The sequence below is a fragment of the Strigops habroptila genome, chromosome 2 (genome assembly GCF_004027225.2).
Source record: "Strigops habroptila isolate Jane chromosome 2, bStrHab1.2.pri, whole genome shotgun sequence".
In the NCBI taxonomy this organism is placed as follows: domain Eukaryota; kingdom Metazoa; phylum Chordata; class Aves; order Psittaciformes; family Psittacidae; genus Strigops; species Strigops habroptila.
Window position 1 is genome coordinate 36951976 of NC_044278.2, and position 25676 is coordinate 36977651.

Below are 25676 nucleotides of genomic sequence, written 5' to 3' on the forward strand. Positions count from 1 at the left end.
TTTACTTATTTGCTCTCTACCATTATCACAATCTTCATTAAAATCTACAAGCAGGAATTTTTTTAAGCAGTTGTCTTTTTTAGTTCTTTAACACAATCACAAGGAGTGTATCTTCCAACATCACTTGGAATTTGTTTAATAATGTTTCTTGCCCCATTTCTATGTTTTTTGGCCCAAGAATACTGACAGCCCACTTACTGCATTTTCTATAACTCAAAGCTTTGGAAAGCAATTTATTCTTTCTGTTAGGAGCTGGTGTGAAGTAAGTGATGTTACACATATTTTTAAGACTCTCCTCCCAGTACCTTTCTATTAATTTTCTTTTCTTGATTAGAATGTCCTAGGCAGCTTGCCCACATTTGAGCAAAGAGACTAATCCTATTCACAAGGGGGAAAATGGCGATGACAGAAGACATTTTCTGAACTCAGAGCTCCGGAGAGAATTGAAGCCACAGTGCAAGAGGGCAGAAGGAAAGAAACAAATATCAAGTATTAAGTAGGAATGAAAAGAGGTGCATATGGAAACACAACAAGATAGTATGCTCATAATTTCACATTTTGTAAGGCATCGAATATTCAACAATTTACACCAAGGGGACATTGGAATCTCTCCAGGTCTTTGGACAGCAGATTCTTTCTTTCTGCTTGCCAACAGGCCATCAGAGCATGGCACAGTATCTTTTGCATCAGCTGTGAGGGGAAAGTAAGAAAGATGAGCACACATATGTGTTTGCCTTTAATATGTGTAGGAGTAAGCAACCTACTGCACTGTTTTTGTTTGTGTGATTCTAAATGTCCTAAGTGTGACTCTTCTTTTTGCTCAATAAAGCATTTACTTTGAGAATACCGCGACTTGCCTAACAAAACTGATGTCAGTCTTGTTTTTGTGGGATGTGTTTGAATTGTATATGAATTTTAAATGAACTGTTAGCATAGGTTATTGACAAAATAGCATAAATAAGTAAATTATGGTGCCTGGCATATGATACTCTGTCCAAAATATTACCTTTTATGTTTTCTTTAGATATAGCTTTTCAATAGAATCCAGTAGTAAGTGCTCAAAGTTTGTACACTGTTTCCCCTTTTGTTTGCCTCCCACACTAATATAATTTAAAAAGCAGGGTGGAGGAATTTGTAAAACGTACCATAAAACATAGGTGGTAGGAATAGTTGGCTGCCTGCTTTTATCATATGCAACTGTGATTTCTGGAAACCCCATCTGTTGTGCTCCCCTGGTTCACAAAGCACTACTAAAGGCATTCATTCATCAGCTGGGAAATACCAGCTGAAATCCTCAACATGCACTGCCCGAGAAGTTAAAGACTGGTGGAAGAAATAGCAGGTTATAGGATGAAAAGCATGACTTGTTGGAATTTTGAATGGAGAAAATAGAATGTGCTTGAATTACAGCAGCTTGGCACCATATTCCCACAGGAGTACTACTGTTAAACAGTATAAAGGCTGTTAAACAGTATAAACCAAGGGTACAAGGGGCCATACACCAGTATAGGATGCCATTTGCTAATAAAAATTCTGTTAAGGTGCATTTTGCTCTCATTGACAGACACCTCTGCATGTGTTTTGATGTGATTGTGTCACCAAGATAGTAAAACCCTGTGAGCGTAGACTTGACCTCAGACTTTCTTCCCTTCCAACCTTCTTGGAAAGACAATATTGACACATAGTGCCATGTTCCAAAAATTGTCAAATCTAACAATTTCATTGGGACTTTAGATACGAGTTATTGTTAGTTGGTGGTGGTTTGTGTGTTTGTTGGTTTGTTGTTGGTTTTTTTAACTATCTGGTTATAATTAACAAAATAAAAGGATTTTTTTAAACAGAAGAAGTATTTTTGATATATTTTAAACATTTCGATATTGTATTTCAGAGTCTCAGTAACTCGCATCAAGAACCTTCACTGGGAGCCTACACTACTGAAGTACTAACAGCCATAATATTTTGACATTGTTATGTGGAGTTGCTGTTATGGCTTGTGATCATGTTGTAATTATTAATGGCCAGGGTGACAAAGTTTATTTATGTGACAGCCTTGTAATGGAGTCTAGCTCACAAAGCTCTGCAGACCTTCATCAAAAGAAAACAAACTCCTTTTAGCAGTTGTGAAAGTGTTGGGGTTTTTATTTGTTGGGGTTTGTTTGTTTGTTTTTTGACAAATCAGTTTCTATTGTTTTGCAAAGATTTCTGTTGGAGCAAGGGTTTTATCTTTGGGTGTGGACTTCAGCTTTGCAAAAGGTAATAGTTTAAAAAATTAAATGAAATGAAGTGAAAATGGTTCTAAGATATTGTCAGTAGTCAGTTTTGGCTGTCTAATTTGCATGCCTGATGACAAAAGTTTCATCTGTTCATATCCCATCCTGTTAACCACTGGTTATTTAGAATTATGACACTACATTGAAACAGTCTTCTAGCATTGATCCTGCTGAAGATTTGTAATTAATTTAATGTTTGCATTTATGTTTTCAAAACCCCATGACTGCATGGTGGTTTTATGCATTCCTTCTTTGTATGCAGAGTAACAAATTAATATTAATACAATTTGTGAACACAGTTGAAAATTTATCAGAAACTGTTCTGTAGAGGTGCAAATTTGTAAATAATTTTGAGAGAAGTAATTTAACAGTAAAAGAAATAGCCTACATGCAAATAAAATAAGCTGAATATTACAAATTTGTGTTTGTATTAATTATATAGGTGTATTATTCATTCCTGTCTTTGGGGTAAAAGATGTGGGTGCTAAGTTAAATGTGCTGTTATTTTATAAGTAGGCCTATAGATACTGTGATTTCTGAACTGCAGGGTGTGACCAAACGTACAACATTTTATTTTCTGAAGAGCACTTTATCTGTGCTGCAATTGAAGGAGAGAATGTTTGTTCTGCTTTTTGTACCTTCTTCTGGCTGAGGATTTCTTGCTTAAACAGTGTAATTACTACTTTCATACTGAAAAATCACAAGGACGTTAATTACTGTTTACTAATCTTTAACCTTACATTAAAAAAGAAGTAATAAATAGCATAGTATGTGGATGCCCATCTGGTGTTGAGTGAGGTATTCAAACACTTGTATGGATTCTGACTGCTTTTTTTTTTTTTTCAGGGAATGGTAAACTCTACATGTTTGGCAGTAACAATTGGGGACAATTAGGACTAGGATCAAAGAATACTATCAGCAAACCAACATGTGTTAAAGGTTTGTTTAATTTTTCTTTTTTTGTCTTTTTGAAAGGAGACCCTTGTGAAAAGGTACTTGGTAAGATGCTGTTCCAAAATAACTGATTCTGCCTTCTTTATTCATCATGTGTAGCATATTACTGCATGAGCTCATAAAGGTAGCTTTAAGGGATCCTTGACTGATTTTCCATCAGTTCCAGATTCTGGGACCTTTTGCATCTGAAGATTACTTCCGATACATAGAATCCCTTCTCTTTTGAGGGCTCTCATTTTATGTAATACTTGTCTTTTCTAACAAACCACATCTGTGTTGTGACTGTGACGGCATTAATCAACACTGGTCTCTGCACTGTTGTCTATGTGTTAGAAATCAGAGTTCCAACAGCATTGTGTAACCTTTGTATCACTTTTGTCTTAGCACCCTTATAAATGAAAAGAAAAGATCTATAAGGAACTTTCTGGAAGTATTGCTGCATTTTTAGCAAGTATAAGAAGTGCCTGAGAGGGCATAAATGTCAATATATTTGTATGAAGCAGTAAAATAAGTGCCCATATTCTTTCATGTGGTATAAAATACGTTCTCATTGTGCTGTTATCTTACTCCTATTTCCTAGCTGGTTTTATCTTGTCTAACAACACCAGGTCAATACTTTTTCCCTATCCCCTTACTTATGTCAAATCATATCTATCCTATTAACACATTTCTTTCACTGTCAAATGTTTATCCTCATCTTTTCTGCCAGCAGATTGATCTGTCATCTTATTGTTAAAAACAAATTACCCTTCTTCTTCAAACTCTTTTCTTCCTGATTTAGGTTATTCTACTGTCCTTTATCTGCTTCTCTCTCTATTTTACTTCAGAGGGGGAATGTAGCTACTCTCAGCTTCATATCTTCTATCAGCCATGTGAGAGATTGATTCTTACTTTGGCTTAAATGGATTGGGTGTCAACTTTTGTTTTTACTGTCAAATTGCAATGGACAATAAAAGACGAAGAGAAGATGACAGCAATTCAAACCAGAACTGGCATCCATTGAAAAAAGTCACAAGGGGGATATCTTTCTTTTCATGGCAGTAGGCAGCAGGAGAATGTCCTGAAGCTTTTCTCGCCAGCTTTCAGTCATCACCTGGCTTTGGGAATGGGGTTGCAAGGACACATTTCAGTTTCTGCTTGGGGCCAAATGGTTGTGCCTGCATGTTTTGGAGAAAATATCTTTTGGGACTTGACTAGATATTAACGAAATTTGTTACGAAAACCTGCAAGCAGCATTGTAAATATACCATGGCTCATCAAATACAATTGATTAAACTAAGTGGGAAGAAGGTTAGGGAACACAGGCTTCTGAAGAGCTGATTAAGATCATCTCTGAAGTTGAAGACAGAATTTTGGGATATAAAGCAGCAAATTAAGATACCAATTTGGAAGCATTACGGTTCCAGCCTAGTGGTAGTGGTAGGTATCAGATGGGATAGACAAGACCCTGAATTTGGACAATTTATGTTTGTGTCTGTGTGATAGACCAGAGACAGTTCATGCTTAAGCAGATATATTTATTTGGTAGAAGGGATTTCTAATCTAATGATCTAACGTTATGGAGCTGATGGAAGTTATTTGGGAGGACTGAAAAAGAGCTTGTGAAAGGGCTGATGTTTGGCTTTGTCATGGACTTTTGCATTGAAAAAACAAAGATATATTATGTAAGAGTAATGCTGTTTTAAGAGCATTGTGTAGGGCACAGGGACGTAGCTGAGAGAAGATAAATTGTTGGCAACGATCAGTAACTGGGGAGAGGACGGAAAAGTTGGTGAGATTTTTCTCCTCTGTTTCTGAGGAGCTGCTGGAGTACCCTTGCCATGGGAGAAAAGGCACCTTTGTATTCTTTCTTTGTCACCAAAATAATTTTTGATTCTTCTCGCATACATTCGTAGTCTTTCACAGTGACCAGACTCCAAAGAAGCACATGCAGTGGGTGGGTGGTCATTGAGCTGAAATCGAGACGGGATGGTACATGCAAAAATTTTAGGCACTAATCCAGATAGAACTGTCTTTAGCAATTGAGTTGAGTGATCAATAGGAGGGCAGTGCAGAGCTTAAATCTAGCAAAAAAAGGTAGCCGTGCATAACAAAGGGAGATAGGGATGGTAAGACAAAACAATGGTATGATTTTAAAGATTTAAGATAGTGGGAAAAGTGTAAGAGGGAGTTAAGGATAGTGCTGTTAATGAAAACTGAAAACAGCTTTAATGATCCATTTTGTCCTGCAACTTGATGTGTTCTTTGAGGCATATCCGACAAATGGTAAATTCTGGGGAATGTAGCACTGAGATGAAGCAGACATCATCAAGTTTAACCTGAGTGTCAGCTGTAAGTTTTTTAAGTCTGTATCTGTTTACCTGTCTTGAGGGAAGCCTGATTTAGTAAGTCATATGCTAGATTCAGATGGGCAATGAATCTTGTAATCATTCTGTTGGTAAAAATATGAAAAAAATCAGAGCTCCTTCTAGAGCATAAAACTTTTTGTTGTTGAACCAGCTATCAGCTTGTTTATAACTTCTCCCTCCCTTTTGGCTTTAATTCATAGCTTTAAAACCAGAAAAAACCAAACTTGCTGTTTGTGGAAGAAACCACACTTTAGTTTACACAGGTATGTAACCTATATTGTATACGTGTTAAAGGTAGATTTAAGATAGATTTCTTCCTTTGCTTTCATGCAAAATTATATTAGGAACTCCATGAGTGTCGAGGAAGGAAAAAGAAATTAAAATGGGACTGTTAAAATTTGGTGTTTTGGCATCCAGTTCTTTGAATGCTTGATTTATTCTTATATTATAAGATGATAATATATAGGAGTTTGCTAGCAACACACAGGTGAAAAAAAGTGCCTTTCTGGCATTTGGCGTGTGGTTGGCAATTACCAGTATTTCATTTAAGCCTTGTAAAGGTATATTAGTATTTTTTATGTGTCTGTACTCAAATTTGTCTTTGACAAGTGATTTATTTTTATTAGTGTGAAGATAGCTCTTCCTATTTTGTTGCATTTTGATCAGGCAACATAGTTTGCTATTTCAATGACACGCTGATTTATTAATCTACAAATAAATTAAATTTAAACTAAAAAATAAATTTTTTGAGACAGTATACAGAGAATTGATGCAAATTCTTGTCATGCTTCTAAAATTTATGTAATGGAATAACCAATTTTGTGGTTGCAATCATTTAGCTTGCAATAATGTTATAAAGAGGATTGTTTGATCATTAGAAGGTTTATATATGTGGAGACCCTGAGCACTGTAAATAAGACTATTATCATAAAACAGAACATTTTAATAACAGTTGAGTATTCAAGACTGCACAGGGTAAATATTAGTCATTTTTAGTGTACATGCTGGCTGGATAATTTGTGGTCATTTATATAGCAAGGACCATTCATACATTGTATGTCAGTTGCTTATCACATTTGTGTTTGGATTTGGGTTATTAATGGGCCTTATCTTTTTCATCATAGACGAGCACTTTAGATGTGAAACATACTAAAATTAAAAATATAAATCTTAAAGTTCTGTTAAGTTAAAGGTATCAATCATCACCTTTAACTTCAATTTTAAGTTTCTAAAACAAAAGAAAGAGTTAATTAAATCAAAAGTGATTTCACTGTTAAAATGAGTAATATATTGCTAATAAAAACCTAAGCAAAAATGTATTTCATTCACAGTACTGGAAGCTATCAAGTTATGCATCTGTTTAATTTACGTACTCCTATGACTTCAGTTATCTTGCCTGTGACATCGTTCACAATTTTCCTCCTGCTGTGTCTTAAAATACACATTATTTGGGGAGGGAGCTTGTTCTAGCTGCCAGGGCTTCTAGTAAGCATTTTTTCAGAGCTCTTGTAGAGCTTCAGATTATATTTACTTTTTAGATCAGTCTGCAGAAAGGTGGGAGATGCACGTGCAGCTGTTAGAAAGTTCTGATCCAAGCGTGTTCAGGAAAGCCTCTGCTAGCTACAACAGAAATTGCTAATGTCAACTTGAGGATGTTTCAGGGCAGTAGACCCCAACTTTTCTGTAATGTTTTTTTAAATGACTTACTCCAGTGTCTCTGTCTTTTTACCAGTGGTGAGAATGTCTTCATTCTGTGTATTACGTGTGCTTTTCTGTATGCAGAAAAAGGGAATGTGTATGCTGCTGGAGGTAACAGTGAAGGTCAGTTGGGATTAGGTGACACAGAGGAAAGGACCACATTTCATTTAATCAGTTTTTTTACCAACCAGCACAAGATCAAACAGCTAGCAGCTGGATCATACACCTCAGCAGCAGTAACTGGTAAGAGCAACCACTAATAAAATCTATTTATGTGTGTCCAGCCTGGTGTTCCAGGAAAACATTCATTCCAGCATTCTTTCTGCATATGTGGTTGTATTTTCTATGCCTCCCTGTCTTCTTTCCTTATTAACAATAGTCATTTTTTGATAGCAAATTGCTTATTTCAACAGAGTCTGGTAAGGGGTGGCGGTCTCATTAACTTCCTACAACTTCTGTGAAAGTACACCTTTTCCATGAGCAATGCCCTGCAATGGGAGCTCAACCTGTGCTAGTTTAGTCAAAATGACAAAATTCTTTAGTTAATTTCCAGGGAAGCCAGCTACAAACATGAATCTTATGAAAGCTAAGCTTCTCTAATTCCAGTTCTTAGAGCAACTATTTTGGTCTACTGGTACAGGCTACACAGCTGTGTCTTTACTAATTCTGAGAGGCTTAACCTATGTCGTATTTCACCGGTGGCAAAATTATACAATTGTGACATGCTGAAGTCCACAGAGAATACTTTTAACCATTGGATGGGTGTTCCTTTGTTACCCTACAATATAATTTCTCAAGTTTTGGTGTAAAGCAGCTCTTCTGCACATACTTAGGATGAGTTACTGAGGCTGTTACTTCAGAATGTGACAGCATAAGAATGTATGAGAGACACACTAGCCTGCTTGTTTGGTTTGTATTTTTTTGGTGACAATTGCTAACATTCTCCTGAGATTTGTAAGTCAACTTAAAATGATTTTAGTTCCCAAGAGCATCTCAGTAGCACTGTACATTTTTTAATTCACAATGTATTTTCCACCAGTAATAACTGCTGCCATAGGTCTTCGTGTCAAGAGCTGGTCTTAATAACCTGGAACAATGAGAAAGTGGTGACTTGCTACTAGAAATGAGACAATGTCTTGAATTCACCATGGTATTTTCCTACTGACCTTGGGCAACTTAACTGTTTTAAACATTCGATCTTCCTCTTTTTGAAAGAATATTTTTACATAGTACTTTTCCTATAGCTGTTTATGATCTAACGTCAATGATGACTAAGTGTTCTGTGTCAGTTTTGAAAAGCTTAAGGGATACCCCATTACTTCAGGCTGTTTTGTTGCATTGTGCTAAATACCATTTATGTCCCTTAGAACATAACATTTAGTATGATCATGCTAATACTACATTTATGAAATACTCTTAAATGCGTAGATTAACTTTTTATTAGTTTTGGTTTAAAATCTGTTAACTATCCCTGTCTTCATTTTAGAGGATGGGCAGCTTTTTGTGTGGGGTGACAATTCCGAAGGTCAGATTGGCTTGGCTGATGAAGCCTGTGTCAGCGTCCCATGTCAAGTGGATGTTGGAAAACCTGTTTCCTCTGTATCCTGTGGATATTATCACTCTGCCTTGATAACAGGTAAGAGAATGGGAATAGTGGTTAGTGGAGACAAGTCAGTGGTTCTCAAATTGTTGTCTTTGTAAAGGTAGCTAATGAGGCATTCTTTACTTTTGAAACTAGGTGTGCCATAGTTGCTTAAAACTGCAATGTGGCAGAAAGTCATCTATATAGTTTTGTGTCACATTGGGAGATTTTACCAGAGACAGGTTCTCTAAAATGTGGTCCTCATTGATTTATTTAGGAAACTTGTATGTAATGTATTATATATTTGTTTATTATTTTTTATTATATGTTTGTTTACTATTATGGGGGTTGGAACTAGGTGATCTTAAAATCATTTCCAATCCTAACTATTTTGTGATTCTGTGACTATTGCTGAATTAACAATACTGTGAGAAATAAAATGCAGTTAATTTTCTGCATTTGCACATCATTGTGCGAAGTATATTAAAAAGAATAGCTATCTTGTTACAATTTGTTTTCATGAAGGTTATGACAAATCTGGATTAATGCTGTGGTTTCAATAATCTATCTTTTTTTGAGATTATTCTTTCTTCTGTCATGATCAAATAATCATCTTCATCTTCTCTGGAAATGTAAATATTGAATACACTTACTATGCTTTGAGGAAAAGTTGATCTTATTTGCTAGCAGTGCAAGACTATTGACAAAGTTTGATGTTATGTCTTAAATTTTAAGTTTTTAAATCAGTTAAACCAGCAGTGTACAATCTGAGGAGAGGCATATGTGACAGCGAACTGGTATCTCCAAACCAGCCCAATTCTCTGTTGCTTTCCACCTCTTTCTTCCCATCTCTCTCTTGGTTTCCAAAGTGATGATGCCACTAATTTTTTAATAATGCATGTATGGGTAAATTTATCAGTCAGTATTGGTGGTATTATGTATGAGAAGCCATGAATTCTATAGATTTGCATTATTAAGCTTTACAGTTTAGTCCCTTCAGAGTAATTAAAGATTTCAAAGGATCAATAGTTTTGATTGTAAAGGTTTTAATGGGTACCCAGGAACTATTCTATCAGGTACCTTTCTCAGGTTACTTGAGAAATGTTGTTTTTCCACATGATATCTATATAGCTCTCTAAGAACATGCTGTTAACAGAATGAGAGCTTCCTATGGTGGACAAATATTAAGTGTTACGCTAGTAGTGTACAACTTTTATTACAGATGTTTTATTACAGTAAAGGAATGAGGTTCCTTTGCCTGATCAGGAGCTATTACGAAATCTACAACTTCAACAACAACTTTCAAGTTCAGACTTGAAAAAAATGTGGGGCAAAAGAGGGGGAAGATCCTTATTTCAGTGATACAGTACAAAGGTGTGTATTTCTGCCTTAGAGCCAAAAGTCAAAGCTCTGACGAGACTGCAGTGGGATGTGACAAAAGCTGTCATTAGAAGAAGGGTTCAGGACAAGTGTCTAAGAGCAAGGAGAGAACAGTGTGTGCCAAGTGCTTTAAGGAAGTAGAAACTTTTAATGAAGGGGGATGAGAAAAAAGGATTAGGGTAGCAGCTAGGTAAGAAAAGTGGAGCCTCTTAAAATATTAATAGGCAGATGAACTGGTTATCACCTGTGAAAATGGTGACTTGTTGAACTGTTAGTGTTTAAATAGGCCTGGGTGTGAGACGGGAAACCTTCATTTTCAGCCTTAGTATCTGCAAATCTTGCACAAAATTGGCTTCGATCTATCTTGCTGATGCTACTGACACGCAGATGGCCTCTTTTGTGGCAAAAGGATAATTTTTTAATTATTTTCCTTTGGGCCCTTGCTGACGGTTTTATTTGACTGATACTTTAGCTACCATAGAAATTTAGTGTTGGACATCCAGGTACTTTTACTGAATTGATCTTAGTGTCAGTTGCATTAGTGTCAATTCATATCCAGACAGTGTTTAAAAACAAATCTTGTGCATTTAATCTACATGTACCATAGTCAAACATTATTTTAGCTGTGAAGTTAACCATTAAATTATGAATTTGGGAGTTCTGCAGTATGTTTAAAAACAGATGTAGTTACCTTATTTTTCTTACAGCCTAGTTAGGAAGGAAGTCAAGGCGCTATGCTGTTAGAAGATTTTGATTTAAAAAAGGTGATTCTCTTAGAATTATTAGGATTTCTTTTTCACTTATGGAAAACACTTGCCTGTAGGGCTTGCTAGACTGGCTCAGAATAGTGTTTAACTCCTTAGTATTCTGCCTCTGCAGAAAGAAATCACCTCTGCAGGTGGTAGAACATAGCAAACTAGATTTAACTATGAAGTATCGGAATATTCATATTGCATGGATAGGGTTTTTGTCCTCTGAATTGCCAGTAAGTTACTGAATTATTCCTTGAAGTATGTTTAAAAGTTTGCCTGGCACTGGGAGTTTTCCATGTATATTTATGGTATGGTTGTATCTTGTATACTAGAATGTAGAGTGATTAGCATTATTTTTAATAGATACTTTTGGAGGAAATATCTGGAAAAGAAAGTGATTCTGTATTTCACAGAATCACAGAATGATTTGGTTTGAAAGGGACCTTAAAGTTCACCTAGTTCAAACCCCCTGCCACAGGCAGGGGCACCTTCCACTAGACCAGGTTGCTCCAAGCCCCATCCAACCTGGCCTTGAACACAGCCAGGGATGGGGCAGCCCCAGCTTCTCTGGGCAACCTCTGCCGGTGTCTCACCACCCTGACAGTAGAGAATTTCTTCCTAATAGCTAATCTAAATCTACCCTCTTTCAGCTTAAAGCCATTCTGCTTTGTCCTTGTAAGAAGTCCCTCTCCAGCTTTCTTGTAGGCCCCCTTAGGTACTGGAAGCTGCTCTAAGGTCTCCTTGGGGCTTTCTCTTCTCCAGGATAAATAAGCTCAACTCTCACTATCTTGAAGAATAAAACATAGTGGCAGGATGTAGGACTTGATACATGTTATCGGGCTGGACTGATGGTCATGGCACCATATGGTTCCCTTTCTTAATATATTTATGTTTGACATAAGCTGTATACTGACTAAGCAAACTGTTATGATTACAGGCGTATCTGGGTTAAAACTGAAAAATGGCTAATGAGGGTCCTAGAATACATAGCGTGGTCACAGAGTGCCCTCTCTAGGGCAGCCTGTTCATTAATAAGAAACTATTGAGGAAAAAAGTGGCGAAGTATGGATTCCAGCTTTTTCTTTTTTTTTTTTTTTTTAAGCTGAATTTGTTATTTCTTTGAAACAGCTGGTCTTAAAAAGTTTTTTTAGTAGGCATGTTTAACTACTATAGGTGTTTAAGTACTATAAAACCAAGTGCAGTGGCTCTTATCTGGTAGTTCCAAAAAGATGACTTGTCACCTTTCTTACTTCTGCTTTTTAGAGTGCCTTCTTTGCAGACAGTAATTCAACTACTAAACATGTCAGTCACCTGTATTCTACCACGTAAATGTGGGCCCCACTGATGCCAAAAGCAGTGGTAGAAGATCAGAATATATCCTGAATTATTTTTAATAAAAACCACTTCTGAAATTAGACTAGGCCGAAGCAAAGGCAATGGCTTGTCATTTCCATATGCGAAATAGAAAGCTGGTCTGGTTACTCACTTCATGTTTGAAAGATGATTGTTTGCTCCCTTTTCTTCTCACTTTGCATTCTTCGAACAGTTCCACTGAAAAGAAGTTTTTAGTTTATTGTTTTCAGCCCTCTTTTAAGACTTTTTCCCAGCATCCGTTTCCTTTCCTTTCTTTTTGCAGACTGGGGATGTTAGATCCCTATGTTAGAGGTGTGTCTTTGTTCTGGGTTCAGCTGAAACATTTTTCTCCTCCTTAGTAGCTAGTGCAGTGCAACAGGGAAAGAAAGAGCTGGATGAATGTAGCACAGATTTTGAGTCCATATACAGAGCTTTACTTGGCTGGTCTGTGACCACACTCACTCCAGAGGGGACAGTTTTTCATAAATCGTTAACCTTGGTAAGCTTTATAGCTCATTTGACCACTGGAGGAGATGGAGAGCAGGAGAAGCCAATGTATCTAACCACTACTCTAATGTCTACAGCAGAATTAGAGTCATGGAGCCACAAAGGAGTTGAATATATTAGACCTATTCTGGTGCTTCCCCTGCCTGAACTGTTACTGTAAGCAAGGACAAGGTCAAGATAGATTCTCACTGAGAAGATGTCTTTTCATAGAGAGCTTTGAATTCCTTTTTTTAATGTACTTTGTCATTATTTTGAAGGGCCATTTTTAAAGATCATTCAGCCACAAACACTTCCATGCTCAGAATTTCAGTGTTTAAGATGGTGTCAACCAATTTGGTCTTGAATAAACACTTTTTCTTCTTTTTTTTTTTCTTCATTTATTCAGGGGGTCACAAAATGATCTGATTCTTTTGTCTGCTGCTCTCATTTGCCACCAGCCAGGTCTCGTATCTTCTCTCATCTGCAGTGTGCGCATTTGCCTTTGAGGGGCAATTTTCCATTCTCTTGCCCATTTCCTTGATGTGCTCTTGTGTCCTAAAATTTAGTGATACAGAAAATGTGCCACACTAGGAAAGTTATCACGTGAGAATGTGACCCATATGAGAGGAGAAAATGAAATAACCAAGTTCCATTGTGAATAGAATGTCCTTAAAATGCAGATGTACTGTACACAGAACATCAAGTCTTTAAAATACAAATGTGCTGTACACATACTGTACTCAAAATTTATCTGGGTTGGATTGGATTCTTTTTATGCTTGATACCCAATTTTTTGTAGGTTTTAGACTACTATTTGCTTTAAAGGGATGCCTAATGTATTAAAACATTGCTTTAATAAATACATTTATCTTTGTTAGCTGGATTATTAAGGTGGAAAAATGTAATAAACTTGATTAGTTTGGGAAGTCAACGGAAGCTTGGCCATTTGAATTTCTAATCCTATTAATTAGATTGTGATTGGATTAATATTTGCAGTGCAGTAGTATTCAAAAAGAAGCGCTGGCCTCTTCGAAGAGAAATGCATAAGTAGTTAACTCCCAAGTGCTTTGGGGGGTTTATCAGCTTGTTTCTAGAAATATGTGGCAGATCCAAGGTATTAAAACAATATTTACCTTCCAAAAAGTACAGGGTTCTTTTCACTGTCTTTTTGTTTGGTTGGTTGGTTGGTTTGTTTGTTTTTTCCTTTCTCTTCACTTAGAATCCCAAATAAAATCTCCTTTTGTCAATATAATATTTGGGCTACAGAAAACCTCACATAGCAGTTGATTTTTTTTTTTGTTGTTGTTGTTCATTGGGCTACTGGTTTAGAATAGAAAATTGCTGCTGCAGCAAATAAGTGCAGAGTATCAGCCTGTTCAGAGTATTTCTTCACAGAGGTATAAGAATAAGGATTAGAACTGAAACAGAAAAGCAAACTGAACAGAGAAGCCTAAGCACAGTCCGTAGGTTAGAAATGAAAAGAAATACAATTTTCTGAGCTGAGGTGATTTGCCGTTTCTTAAAAAATACAGACAGATTGAAATGACTGCAAGCACCTCTTAGAAAAGAAGAGCAGAAGAATACAAAAATGGTATTTCTTCACAGATACATGCAGGTAAATGAAGTGTTCTTATTGGGGTAGTTTGTGCAGGAAAGAGAATTGTCAAAATGATTGATAGAAAAAATAAAGAGCTGGCAGGATGGGGTCACATCTCTGATGATGATAGTTGGGAGATACAACTGCTATCCTGTTTCATTGTGTTGCTGAAGAGAAGGTAGTTCTGTGAATAGATCATGGGCGGCTACTCTTAATAGCCTGAGCCCTGTGAAACACTACAGGAAGCTTGACATTCAGTAAGACTGTGTTACTGTCATTCCCTGATTGCCTCTCTGTGCAGTTAGAGCGTTCATTAGAAAAAATAACTTCAGTTGCTAGCCTGAGTGGCCACTAACATGATACTTGAAGACTCTGTGCCATTGTGAGAATCAGAAGTGAACTTGGAAAATATAGAAACCATGTAAAATAGTCTGGGGCAGTGGATAAATTTCTTAAGTCTTTTAAGATTTACAAATAAATATTGTGCCATCAAAGTTAGGTTCTCAATCTTTGGTGGAAGTGCTAGGTTGCAACTTTCTGTTGAGGCTTAGGACCCATTTTCCATTTAAAGCAGGAATTTGGCTTTTATGAAAAATAAAACAAACAACCCCCTTTTTACAGTTTTTTCTCTGCGTATGTTATACATTTTTTTCAGAATTTTCAAGTTAATTGATAAATTTATGCACTTAAATTAATTTGAAGCTAAGATAGCTTAAAAAATGCATAACCTTTTTTTTTTATTATTATTATTTTGTCCTGAGCGAACATTACTATGAAATAAGAGCCATACTTCAGATTCTCCCTATAGGTAAAATTAATTGAAAACTATCCTCAGGCTTCCTTTGAAGAGAATAGATCATAACTTAGACCATTTTATTTTTTTGGCTTTGCTAATCCTGGACTTTGCATACCAAAGGTAACGTACATTACAGATGAGCATGACTATTCCAGAATTACTTCTTCTGAGAGGATGGGAAGAGTTGCAGTGCTGTATTAAAAGCCATAGTAGTTTAAGGGTTTTCAGAATGAATCAAAGCCCTTCTGATGGAGGGTCTGTGCCCTTCTGTGCTGCTCTGTTCTGGTCATCCGCTGCTGTAGTCACTCTTACTTAGCACAAAGTAATCGAGAGCCAAATGCCACGAAAGGAAGAAAAGTATATCTCTGGCAAAAGAGCTTTTCAGGAGAAACATTTTGAATTTAGTTTATATCTGTTGGATTTACCAGATGACTTAAATGAAAATGTATTACTAACTGGTTGTCTCATAGTTACACAAAATGAGGATGTGGTTCTGCAACCTGAAATTTTTGCTCAGGTTTTATTAATGCAAAAGAAAATTTTAAATTAGTGTATTGCCAGAGTCAAACTCAGGAAGATTCAAGGAAAATGACACATTTCTTACTGACACCAGTTTTGACTTTCTCATCATCAGAATTAAAAAATTTAAAAGATAAAATTCCTTTCCTGGCTTGGCTTGGAATGCCCGAATTTTAAGAAACTTCAGTTCATTTTGATTCATATCCTTCAATTTTTATTAACTTGGTTTTAATAATTTGACTAATCTCATTTGCTTTTTAGAATGCATATATATATAACTTCATTTTTTTCTACATTTTTGTTCCTAGGTTTACTTTTAGCTCTTCCATGTTTTGTATTTCTGTGCAGGCTTATTTTTTTGGTCATTGCCATTGTCCTTAAATTCCGGCTTTAAGTTGTGGCTGACAAAGTGCAAAGAAAAAGCGACAAATGTAGCAGCTATACAAATGAGGGAACATTCCCAAAGGTTGATAGAGAACTAGTAATCTTGGTTTTTTATGCTCTGCCTATGTTCACTGGAGAGAGCGATGGAATGGACTTCTCAAATGGGCAATTCTGAACACCAGAACGGGGCTTCAGCTTTGGAACTTTCTTTGAGCTCACCTGCTTTTATTATCTGTGATGAAAGACCAACACTTCTAAGGTCAACCCAACTTTCCTGTTGGCAAGAGATTCATAGCTTTTGAATAAGAATCTCTCAGATACTTCTGCATCATGCAGTAGTAATGCCTCTAAATGCTGTAAAAGTAAATATGTGAACGCTAAATGTATCCCTCTGAAAACACTAAATATATCCCTCTGAAAGTAAATGTACATTTTGTACTGAAGTACGAACCTGCATGTTTCCAAAAATGTGTAGATGGGTGTTTCTGATGACTGAACTTTAATATGAAGTGTATGCCTGCGGTTTGATATTACGTTAATTATGTAATGGTAGCTATCTCTTAGGATAAGCTTTAGCAGGCAGCTCCTACACTAGTTTAAACCTTTCTTTATCTTGGACTAGGTCCATGTGAGAGTTTTGTTTATCCTTGTGCTTTCTTATATCCAACTGGGATTAAACCCCAAACCTTTTCTTACATAGCAGTGTGTGATGGTTATTTTGGTAATTAATTTCAACTTCAAGTCGTGGGCCACGATTTGCTATGAGTACACTACTCCACAGATAATCTTTTTCAGGAGTGGAAAACACTTGGCTATTAACTTGAAGCTTTCCTGGCAGTAAGGAAATGTTTTCTGTGTAAACCTCTGACGTATTAGAATAGGTGGGGACCCCTTAGCATGGAAAATTAGAAATGTAGATAAATGTAAAACATATGGATAAATGTAGATAAATTGTAAATATAGCAATGGAAAGTACATTTTACATGTTACAGTTTTAACTATGGTAGAAGTTTTATAGAATGCTGTCCTGAATGGTAATTCAGACTTAGATAGCAGACTAGATTGCTTGCAGGCTAGATATTGCGGTTCTCCTCTTGGAGGGGGCTAAACTTTAGCCCCTTGTCCCATCAAAGCAGACTGCTTTGCACAGCTGTTTGGAAATTATACAAGTAATGTTCAGTTATCACTTAATGTTCATACACTTTTCTATTGTACTGGTGCGTGTCTGCAGCAGTCTTGACATCTTATCCTTGCTTCTGAGTCCATGCTGGAAATCCTGCTCTGTTTTGTATTTTCACAGGAGATGGTGAGCTCTATACATTTGGAGAACCTGAGAATGGGAAACTGGGATTAATGCCTGAACAGCTGAAGAACAATAGAGTCCCACAGCCTGTAATGGGAATTGTGGAAAAGGTTAATAAGGTTGCTTGTGGTGGAGAACATACTGTGGTGCTGACAGGTATGCAATTTAACTGTCTTTCTTTTTTACAGCCCTATAACTTAATCAGTAAACTCAATTCACTTAAAAGAATTTAAATCCCACTGAAATGTAAGATGTTATAGTGATCCTAACTGGAAGACCACTGTACATCAAGGAGGTAGAAATCCATGTAACAGTTAACTTAAGTGCAGGCCTGTGATGTCCTGCACCTGTAGTTTGATGTCCAAGCCTGTGTTGCACATATCCTTTGGCTACAGGATGAACTTTGCCTTGTAACAGAGGTACCAAGCAGTAGAGTACCAAGTAGGCAGCAGCAAGGACTACTTGTGTGTCCTTGCCCTTATCTGAAATTTCAGCAGCAAGTTCCCATTGAATGTCCTTTTTATTTGACAGTATAAACGATGAGTACAGTTGTTTTGCTTGTAAGAAAATCCTCTAAGAGCTCAAATGACCAAAATGGGGTAACCTTGCATGGATGGGATCTGTCTAGTTCTATCCTGAACTACAGTAGTATAGAAGCAGGAGAGGGAAGTTTGGCTTGGGCTTGTACTGAATTCCACAGCTGTATGATACGTCTGTAATTAATCTCCTACCAAAATGCAAAAACTATAAAAACAAGTAGGGTGTATACATACCAGTCCTCAAATCTGTATTTTGAAAATGCTTAATAGTCATCTTTTGGCAATCTGGTGGTGTGCCTTCAAGGTTATGTAGCCAATATTTCTAAAGTATAAACTGAAAATCCAAATGAGGGAGATAGATAGATTGTAAGTAGTATGATGTGGTATTGTACTGTAAGCCACTGGAGAGAGTAAAGGTGGAAGTGATGTGCTGGGAAAGCTTATCTGTAACAATGACTCAAGCTGCAAGATTCTGTGTAGGTTAAAACTCCTTTGGGAAAACTATGAAGAGGAAATCACAGTAGCCAATCCAGGAAATAACGCAAACATTTGTCTACATTTCAGGCATTGGTGTCTCTCTTCCACCAATATACAGTCTTACCCTGGCAGTATTATATGTCATAAAATGAATTTCTTTATATTAAATCACATTATCGTTATTAGGAAAAAAAAAAAAATCATAAATTTGAGGCCAGAAAACGTTTAAATCATAGTGTTATTTCATGTGAAATTCTGCAGAAAGAATTTGATTATCATTACTGATTATTTTATTAACCATAAATCTGAAGCCAACTAAGAGATGTTTTGGTTTAATGTATTTTCTTGAGATAAAATTTCATTATAACAAATGACTGTTACAGAGATTTAGTATGAAGACGTAGACCTGGATGACATCATCATTACAGTGAAACCTGTACAAGAGCTAAAACAAAAAGGCAAAATATAAATGTCAAGAAACAAATACAGTGAAGAAAGAAACATAGTAAGTCAGTGTCTTAGTATGCCAGGTTTACTTGTCTCTGGAAGTAGATTTTGTAGTAGAAGACAAATAAGAAGTCCAGTGCTGGCTTAGCCAGTAGTTGATGATCAAAGTGTTATGTGCCAGAAGATCCAGTTGAGTCAAGAGAAGAGGAAAACAATATCCTCCAACAACATACATTTTCCTAGTGATTAACAGTTGTTGTGATAAAAGGTCAGATAAATGTGGGTTTTAGTGTGATTCAGCTATTATTAAATAGGCTACAACTGTGAACTTCTACCTAAGACACTTTGAGCAGAAATTGGAAATACTGCCTCGAGTAAAAGATACTTTGTCAGGAGTGTTGACGTACAGAAAATTTTCTGACTCAAAATTTTGGGAAAAAATTGGGAAAAGATCTAAATTTGGACACTGTAATAATTGAAAAAGTGAGTGTAGCATACATGTATTATAGGCTTTGCACCAGAAACGTAACTTTAAATTGGTACTGAAGTGTATATTGCATCGTGAGATGAAGTGGTGTGACCACAAATTGAGAATTCTGGTGGGGGATATATCTTTAAAGAGGAGCGGAAACATTTATACCTCTTTTAAGCTCATTTTCCTAAATCAAGAACATAGTGCAATTTTGAAGAAATTCTGAATTTTGTGTATCATCTTCCATGAAAATGGGTGCTGTTTGGCTTTAGTAACATGATATATATACAGATGCCGTTTTCATTTTTTCCGGGTCTTTCAATTTTTTCAGGATGTGTCATTTTAATCTTAAAAAATTAGAAGTGAGTGTGTGACTGCTGTATATTCCCCTGTTTTGTCTATCTCATTTAACATAGGAATAGATAAGGAGAAAATGTCATACGGAGAAACTGTTGCACATCTTGGGCCATTTCTTGTCATCAGTTCTACTCAGGGTTTATCAAATTAGAAGAAAGCATAATCCAGTTATTTAACTGATTATGAGGCAAGTTTCTTCCTGTCTCTCATACATAATTAGTCTATGCCAAAGCGGTTCATTTGACTTCTTTTTTATGACTGTCTTATCTATTCTATTGGCAATTTTGTATGGTCAGAACCACTGTTATTTGGGTTATTAAATCAAGCTACTGTTCGTAATCTCTCCAGCAAGTATCAGAATAATGGTAGAAAGTATATATCAAAATAATCTTTTTTTTTTTTTTCTTTGAGACTCCAAGGTGGGAAACTCAATCATTTTTTCAGAGAGAACAAAAAATTAAACTGTTGAGAGTAAAGATTCAGAAAAAAACTTTTTTGCAAAAGATACAAAAGTTTTTAAAAGTTTTAAAAGATACAAGGTTTTAGAAATGTTGAATGTGGTATTGGAAACCATCTTCTTTACAAGTCTTATTTTTCCTTCTGCTTTTAATATTTGCAGTTTTTCTAGAGAATAAACAGAATTACAGTTAAAAATTCTATTGTGCAAAAGCTGTCTCTCACTGTAACAGCACAAACCTCTTCATTTCATGACCATCTATCAGCCAGTTCAAGATTATATCCTCATCCCAGCTGACTTCTCTCAGAGACTAAAAAAAATAATTTGTGAATCTAGAAACTGGGGAAGAAGCAGCAGATGATTTGGAGTGAGCTTAATATCTTCCAGGGGTTTTTTTTCAGATGATGACAGATCTTCTGGGAATAATCCTGTCTGTAAAAGGATGTATTACGTCCTTTTATTCTTTGAAAGGAGGGAAAGCAAAAATATCTCTTCAAAGGAAAAAGTGAAGCAGTCCTTCAAGAATAGGTTGTTTGACATAACAATGCAGCACATTTGTGCATTAGTATGTAAAATGTTGGATTTTTCATCTTCTTTCTCAATGTCTTTTAAAAAGAAAAGTCAAGATACTCTTTTAAAAGAGGATGAAAAGGATGAGAAAGCTTTACCTTTTCATGACTGTTCAAACCATATAGGATTATCAAATTTTTCAAACCATTCTTAAGTCTGTATACTATTTATACTGAAATCCCCAAATCCAATTACTAGCTCTGGTAAAATAGAGTATTGTGTTGACAGCTGATTTTTACAGTAACATTTTTCAGCTGTTTATTGTAAGAGTGAATAGTCCATTGGCAGAATAGTACTAGTAATAATAACAATAATAATAATTTTCAAGGGAAATGGACTTATTTGGAGAGATATAAGCATACCTGTCTGTTCCTATTTAGTTACGTAGCAAGGAACACATGCAGCTTAAAAATACGCTTGAAGCTCACTCAGTTCTTTCAGCCAATAGCATGTGTTAAAAAAAACCTTGAAAGATTTTTGCCTAGGAGTATTTTATTGATAGTGACACCAGTCATGGAGATTAAAAAAACGTTAAGTACTCCAGAAGATACCTGCAAAGGTGGAAGATGTACAGTTATAGGGGAATATCCCTGTTCTTCCAAAAAAGAAAATGTAGGAAGTAAAGAAGGAGCAGTCCCAGCACTCAAGTGCTGGAGGTCACTTGGAACTATGAAGCCATTGGCTTCTATACAAGTTCTGAACCATTACTCTTTGTCCTTCAATGGTCCTTCTCATGTGATGCTGCTGTGGAGGCAACAGTTCCTGCCTGGAGGCCAAGGCGGGACTTCTGCTGTTTCTACTGGGTGCTATTAATACAGCTGAGCCTTCCTTGTGCTGCACTGGAGGCAGTGCTGCTTCCCTTGTGCTGATGTGGCCAGCTGTCTTTCATCTCCCCTTGTACCACTCAGGTGCTGCCTCCTTGACCATTCCATAGGGAACTATAGAATGGTCAAGGTGGCAAACCACCCTCAAGCTTGGCTTGCTGAGCTGAGCTGGCTCACCACAAAACCAAGTGAACAGCAGAGACAGTGCAAGGAGAGATGGAAGAGAGAGAATGAGGGAACGGGATCTGCCCTTTTGCTAGCACTACATTTCATTTGTCGCACCCAACCATATCCTCATGGGGCCTGAGGCAGTAAGAGGAAGGTGACAATGGGGCTATATCCCTGTTTGGATTCATGCTGTAGGCAAATTCAGTTGCAAATTCAGTTACAAATTCAAGTGCAGGATGATGAAATTCACCTCTGCCATTTTATCACCTAGTTTGTAAGATTGCTTTGCCATAGACTTCTCTTTTCATGCATTTATAAAGTCAGAGTGGAGGAAATACGTTATTTGTGCTAAATGAGATTATTACTGAAGTTTGGCCTCACTTCTTCACCAGAGAGTCATTTAAGAAAGGTGCAAAGTTTTTGTCTTCTTGTGCCTTGGTAACTAATTAATAAGCAAATTCAGGAGGAGCAAAATTTAGGTGCCTCTGGTCTGTGGGGCAGTAAAAGAAATTGTTCTCTAACTTGGTTTTGGGTTGGCCCGTTCTCCTCATTGTCAGTAGAAACAGAGGAAAGAAAATAGTTTCCTGTACTTTTCAAGTTAGCATTTGGGAACAGCTCACTCTAAACACAAATGCAGAAGGCATTGCATGTTTCAAGCTAGGATTAAAGATAATGTGGGAAAAAAAAACCAACTTCACTCAAAATAATTATGTTAATCAGATAAAGCCATATAATTTGAAAATGGCCAGTTTCCAAAGAAATCTTAAGGCAAACACAGTACTTCTAAACAGAATTTAAGTAATCAGCCATCCTGAGAAAGTAATTTACTAAAATGAATATGAGACTTTGGTTTGCTTAAGGAAAGCTCCTGTCTTTCATGTGTAGTTTCTTGATTCTTATGCAAAAGTCTAAATGTTACATAAAATTTCGTCTTGTTTTACTAAGATCCTGAGAAAGTGTTGCTTTCTTGCACTGAAAGCACTGAAATTTCCAGCAGATGGAGCTTTACTATTACATTTAGTTAAAAAATCATCTGCAGTCACTTTTGTGTGAGACCATTGGGGTTTTTTTAAGGTGTGAATTCATGACATGTTAATGTGGAACAACTTAAAGGGGGCAGAAAAGGCAAACCCTTTCCTAGAAAGAATATTGCCATATCTAGTGTTATAATATTTCATCATGGTTCCTTTGAAATCGGGAAGTTCAGTAAGTGTACTATGGTCTCTGGGATCTGGTCCGTTCTCTGCTTTCTCTTTCCCTGACAGTGCTGAAGGATTAGTTTGAGGGAATGGTGTTTTTAATTTTTCTCCACTCTGTGGCTGCTCTGAGAATTTGGTCACATGGTATAAACTACTTTTGTGGCACTGAAACTTACTTTGCTATTCCAGTGGCCGTGTTTCCTTGACATAAGAAGTTTTCAAAAAGCAGATTCTATGCCAATATGTTGTTCCACACGTTTTGCTGTGGATGGCCATGCCTCTCTCGCTTTTGTGCATGGTGAGATTTTTGACCTGATGGCATCTGTGCAGCAGGAGCAGGCATGCTCTGCACCCTGTTCATAACAATGACGTAATGATGCATTGTTCACAAGTCTCAGTTCTTTTTGCTTGACATAGAATATTTTTTGTTCTTCTCAATTTTTCCCAGGTTCTAATAATAATTTTTCAAGTACCTTAAGTAGTACTTCTCTAGCTTTTCCTATTGCCTACATGCAGAAGAAAAGGGGGCAGGGAATACAGTTCTAGGAAAAACTTCTCCTTTTCCCAAAGGATCTTAGTCTCTGAATTTCTCTTTTCAAGCATGACCTCATCAAGATTTCCAAGCGTCACAGTCTCCCCTTTTGTGATGCAGTGCCAGGGATGGACACAGCAAGAATCTTTATTGCTTTGGAGAAGTGCTTTTCTTTTTTTTCCTGGCACAAACAGTCCATTAAACAGACAAAATACGGAAAGGTGATTATTCAGTCACAAGATAACACAACTATAGTGTTCTCTGTATTTAATGCAGGGCTGGTTTGGTAGCTGATCAGAACACTGAAACTTATTCTGTTATTGTTCCAATCAATCCATATATGCAAATTAATATCGGTTTAAAGAGGTCTAGCCTATTAAATTTAGGGTCATACAGTGTACGTGTAGATGACCAGAAATTAGGATAAGATTACTGTACTTGAAAGTGCACATATATATAAACACTGTGGTCTTCAATTAATTGCACTATGTAGACTCCCATAAATTTTTTTGTTAGCTGATATTTTGTGTACGTGTGATCAGTGGATTATTTTGCAGTTATGTTAGACAATATATTGCATATTGAGCCATTCAAGATTCTTTTGTGTGTATATTTTAGTACTTAATTTCCTGGGGTTTATTCTGTTGTATTTTTTTATTAATTGATAAATGTATTTGATTAGTTGGTACATTTTTTTAATTGATAAAACATTGCTTTTTTGATGCTGATGTCATTTGACTTCCATTTGGCTAATCGAAAGCAAGTTATAAAATATATATATCAGCATGTTTGTTGTTAACTTTGGCTGTATATTTTCAGAGACGAGTGTCTATACTTTTGGACTTGGACAACATGGGCAGCTGGGACATGGTACTTTTATTTTTGAAACTTCAGTACCGAAGTCTGTGAAACACTTGAGGAGGTATAAAATATGTAACATTACATGTGGGGAAAATCATACTGCTGTAATAGCAGGTATGTAAATGAAAAAATCTGAAATGCACTTCCAGCGACTCTCTCTTATACTGTAAAAGCTTTATTTATAAAATGAGCAGTAGAAAAAGACATATACAAACTTACTAGCTCTAAAGGTCAAGTGAACAGGTGAGAAAGCCAGATCCATAGCCATGCCATGCATAACTCTGTGTACAATATCTCCTGGGCAATTATAAGCTCATTATCATGCCTTGCTAACAAGTATTTTTTTTTCCTATATAGTATCTATACAGTTTCAGTCTTATTATTTTGTTGTTGGATTTTTTTACAAATTATCTAGATTAACTCTCATTTCAGACAGTACTTTGCCTGAAAACGCTCATATTTTTTGATCATATTCATCTATTGAAAGTCTAAAAATAATTGTTCAGTGTTTGCTTTTGGAAGAAAAACATTCCTTACTTGCATGGCCTGTTAGTTTGTTTGTGTTACGTTTGCCCTAATTTTATTTTGAATCTTTGTTATTGATAAGACACCCTTTTTTTTTTTCCCCCCCCATACAGAGAATGGCCTCATGTTTACTTTTGGAGATGGGCGACATGGGAAGTTAGGCCTTGGAGAAGAGAATTTTACAAATCAGTTTGATCCAACTCTGTGTTATAATTTCTTGAGGTTCACAGTCCTTTTGGTAAAATTTCTGTTCATGCTTCTCAGGCATTATAACATCTATCTTTTTATGAAACGTTATTAATGACACTTGAATCCTCATTATAGAATTATTTCTTTCTGTAACATTTAATTAGTAGACAACACAAATTTAAATAAAAAGGAAATTATATTTACTTGCCATTAACTCTTCATTTAGTTTAGAATGCATTTGTCTTGGACTACACAACTAGACTGCTTTTCAGGGGTTTATAAAGTAGTGTGCTGGTCTATAGGGCTATAGGCTATAGGCTCAGCCTATAAAATTAAATATTTGTTGCTCTGGGATTGTTGGCAGTAGGGGGAAACTAGTATCTGTTCTGAAAACACTAGGGTGTCAGTTTTTTAATTTTAATGATGATTTTTACAGTGGGATATCTTTAAACCCTAAGAAAATTGGAGGAGTTGCTTTTTTGAATCCAAATGGGATGAGAAAGCAGATATACTCTTTCCTTTTAAGGGCATTATTTTCATCTAGTTCTTGAGGTGTTTTAAGAAATAAATGTCACAGCATCAGAAATGCAAACATGACTCAGGATTGAGCAAAATCTGGGGCAAAATACTGTTGATC

At 36.3% G+C, this 25676-nt stretch overlaps 1 protein-coding gene across 3 annotated transcripts in view; it reads left to right on the forward strand.

Annotated features, from left to right (window-relative positions):
• The window catches only part of RPGR (retinitis pigmentosa GTPase regulator), a 40523-nt gene that overhangs the window by 4289 nt on the left and 10558 nt on the right, over positions 1-25676 (forward strand). For 2 of the 3 annotated variants that reach the window (XM_030472576.1, XM_030472593.1), the window contains 7 exons: positions 3117-3209; positions 5773-5835; positions 7355-7513; positions 8757-8906; positions 17420-17578; positions 24284-24439; positions 24964-25088. In XM_030472576.1, coding sequence (XP_030328436.1) covers positions 3117-3209; positions 5773-5835; positions 7355-7513; positions 8757-8906; positions 17420-17578; positions 24284-24439; positions 24964-25088 — 905 coding nt within the window. The remainder of the gene's footprint in view (positions 1-3116; positions 3210-5772; positions 5836-7354; positions 7514-8756; positions 8907-17419; positions 17579-24283; positions 24440-24963; positions 25089-25676) is intronic. The other variant, XM_030472584.1, reaches the window with a different exon arrangement.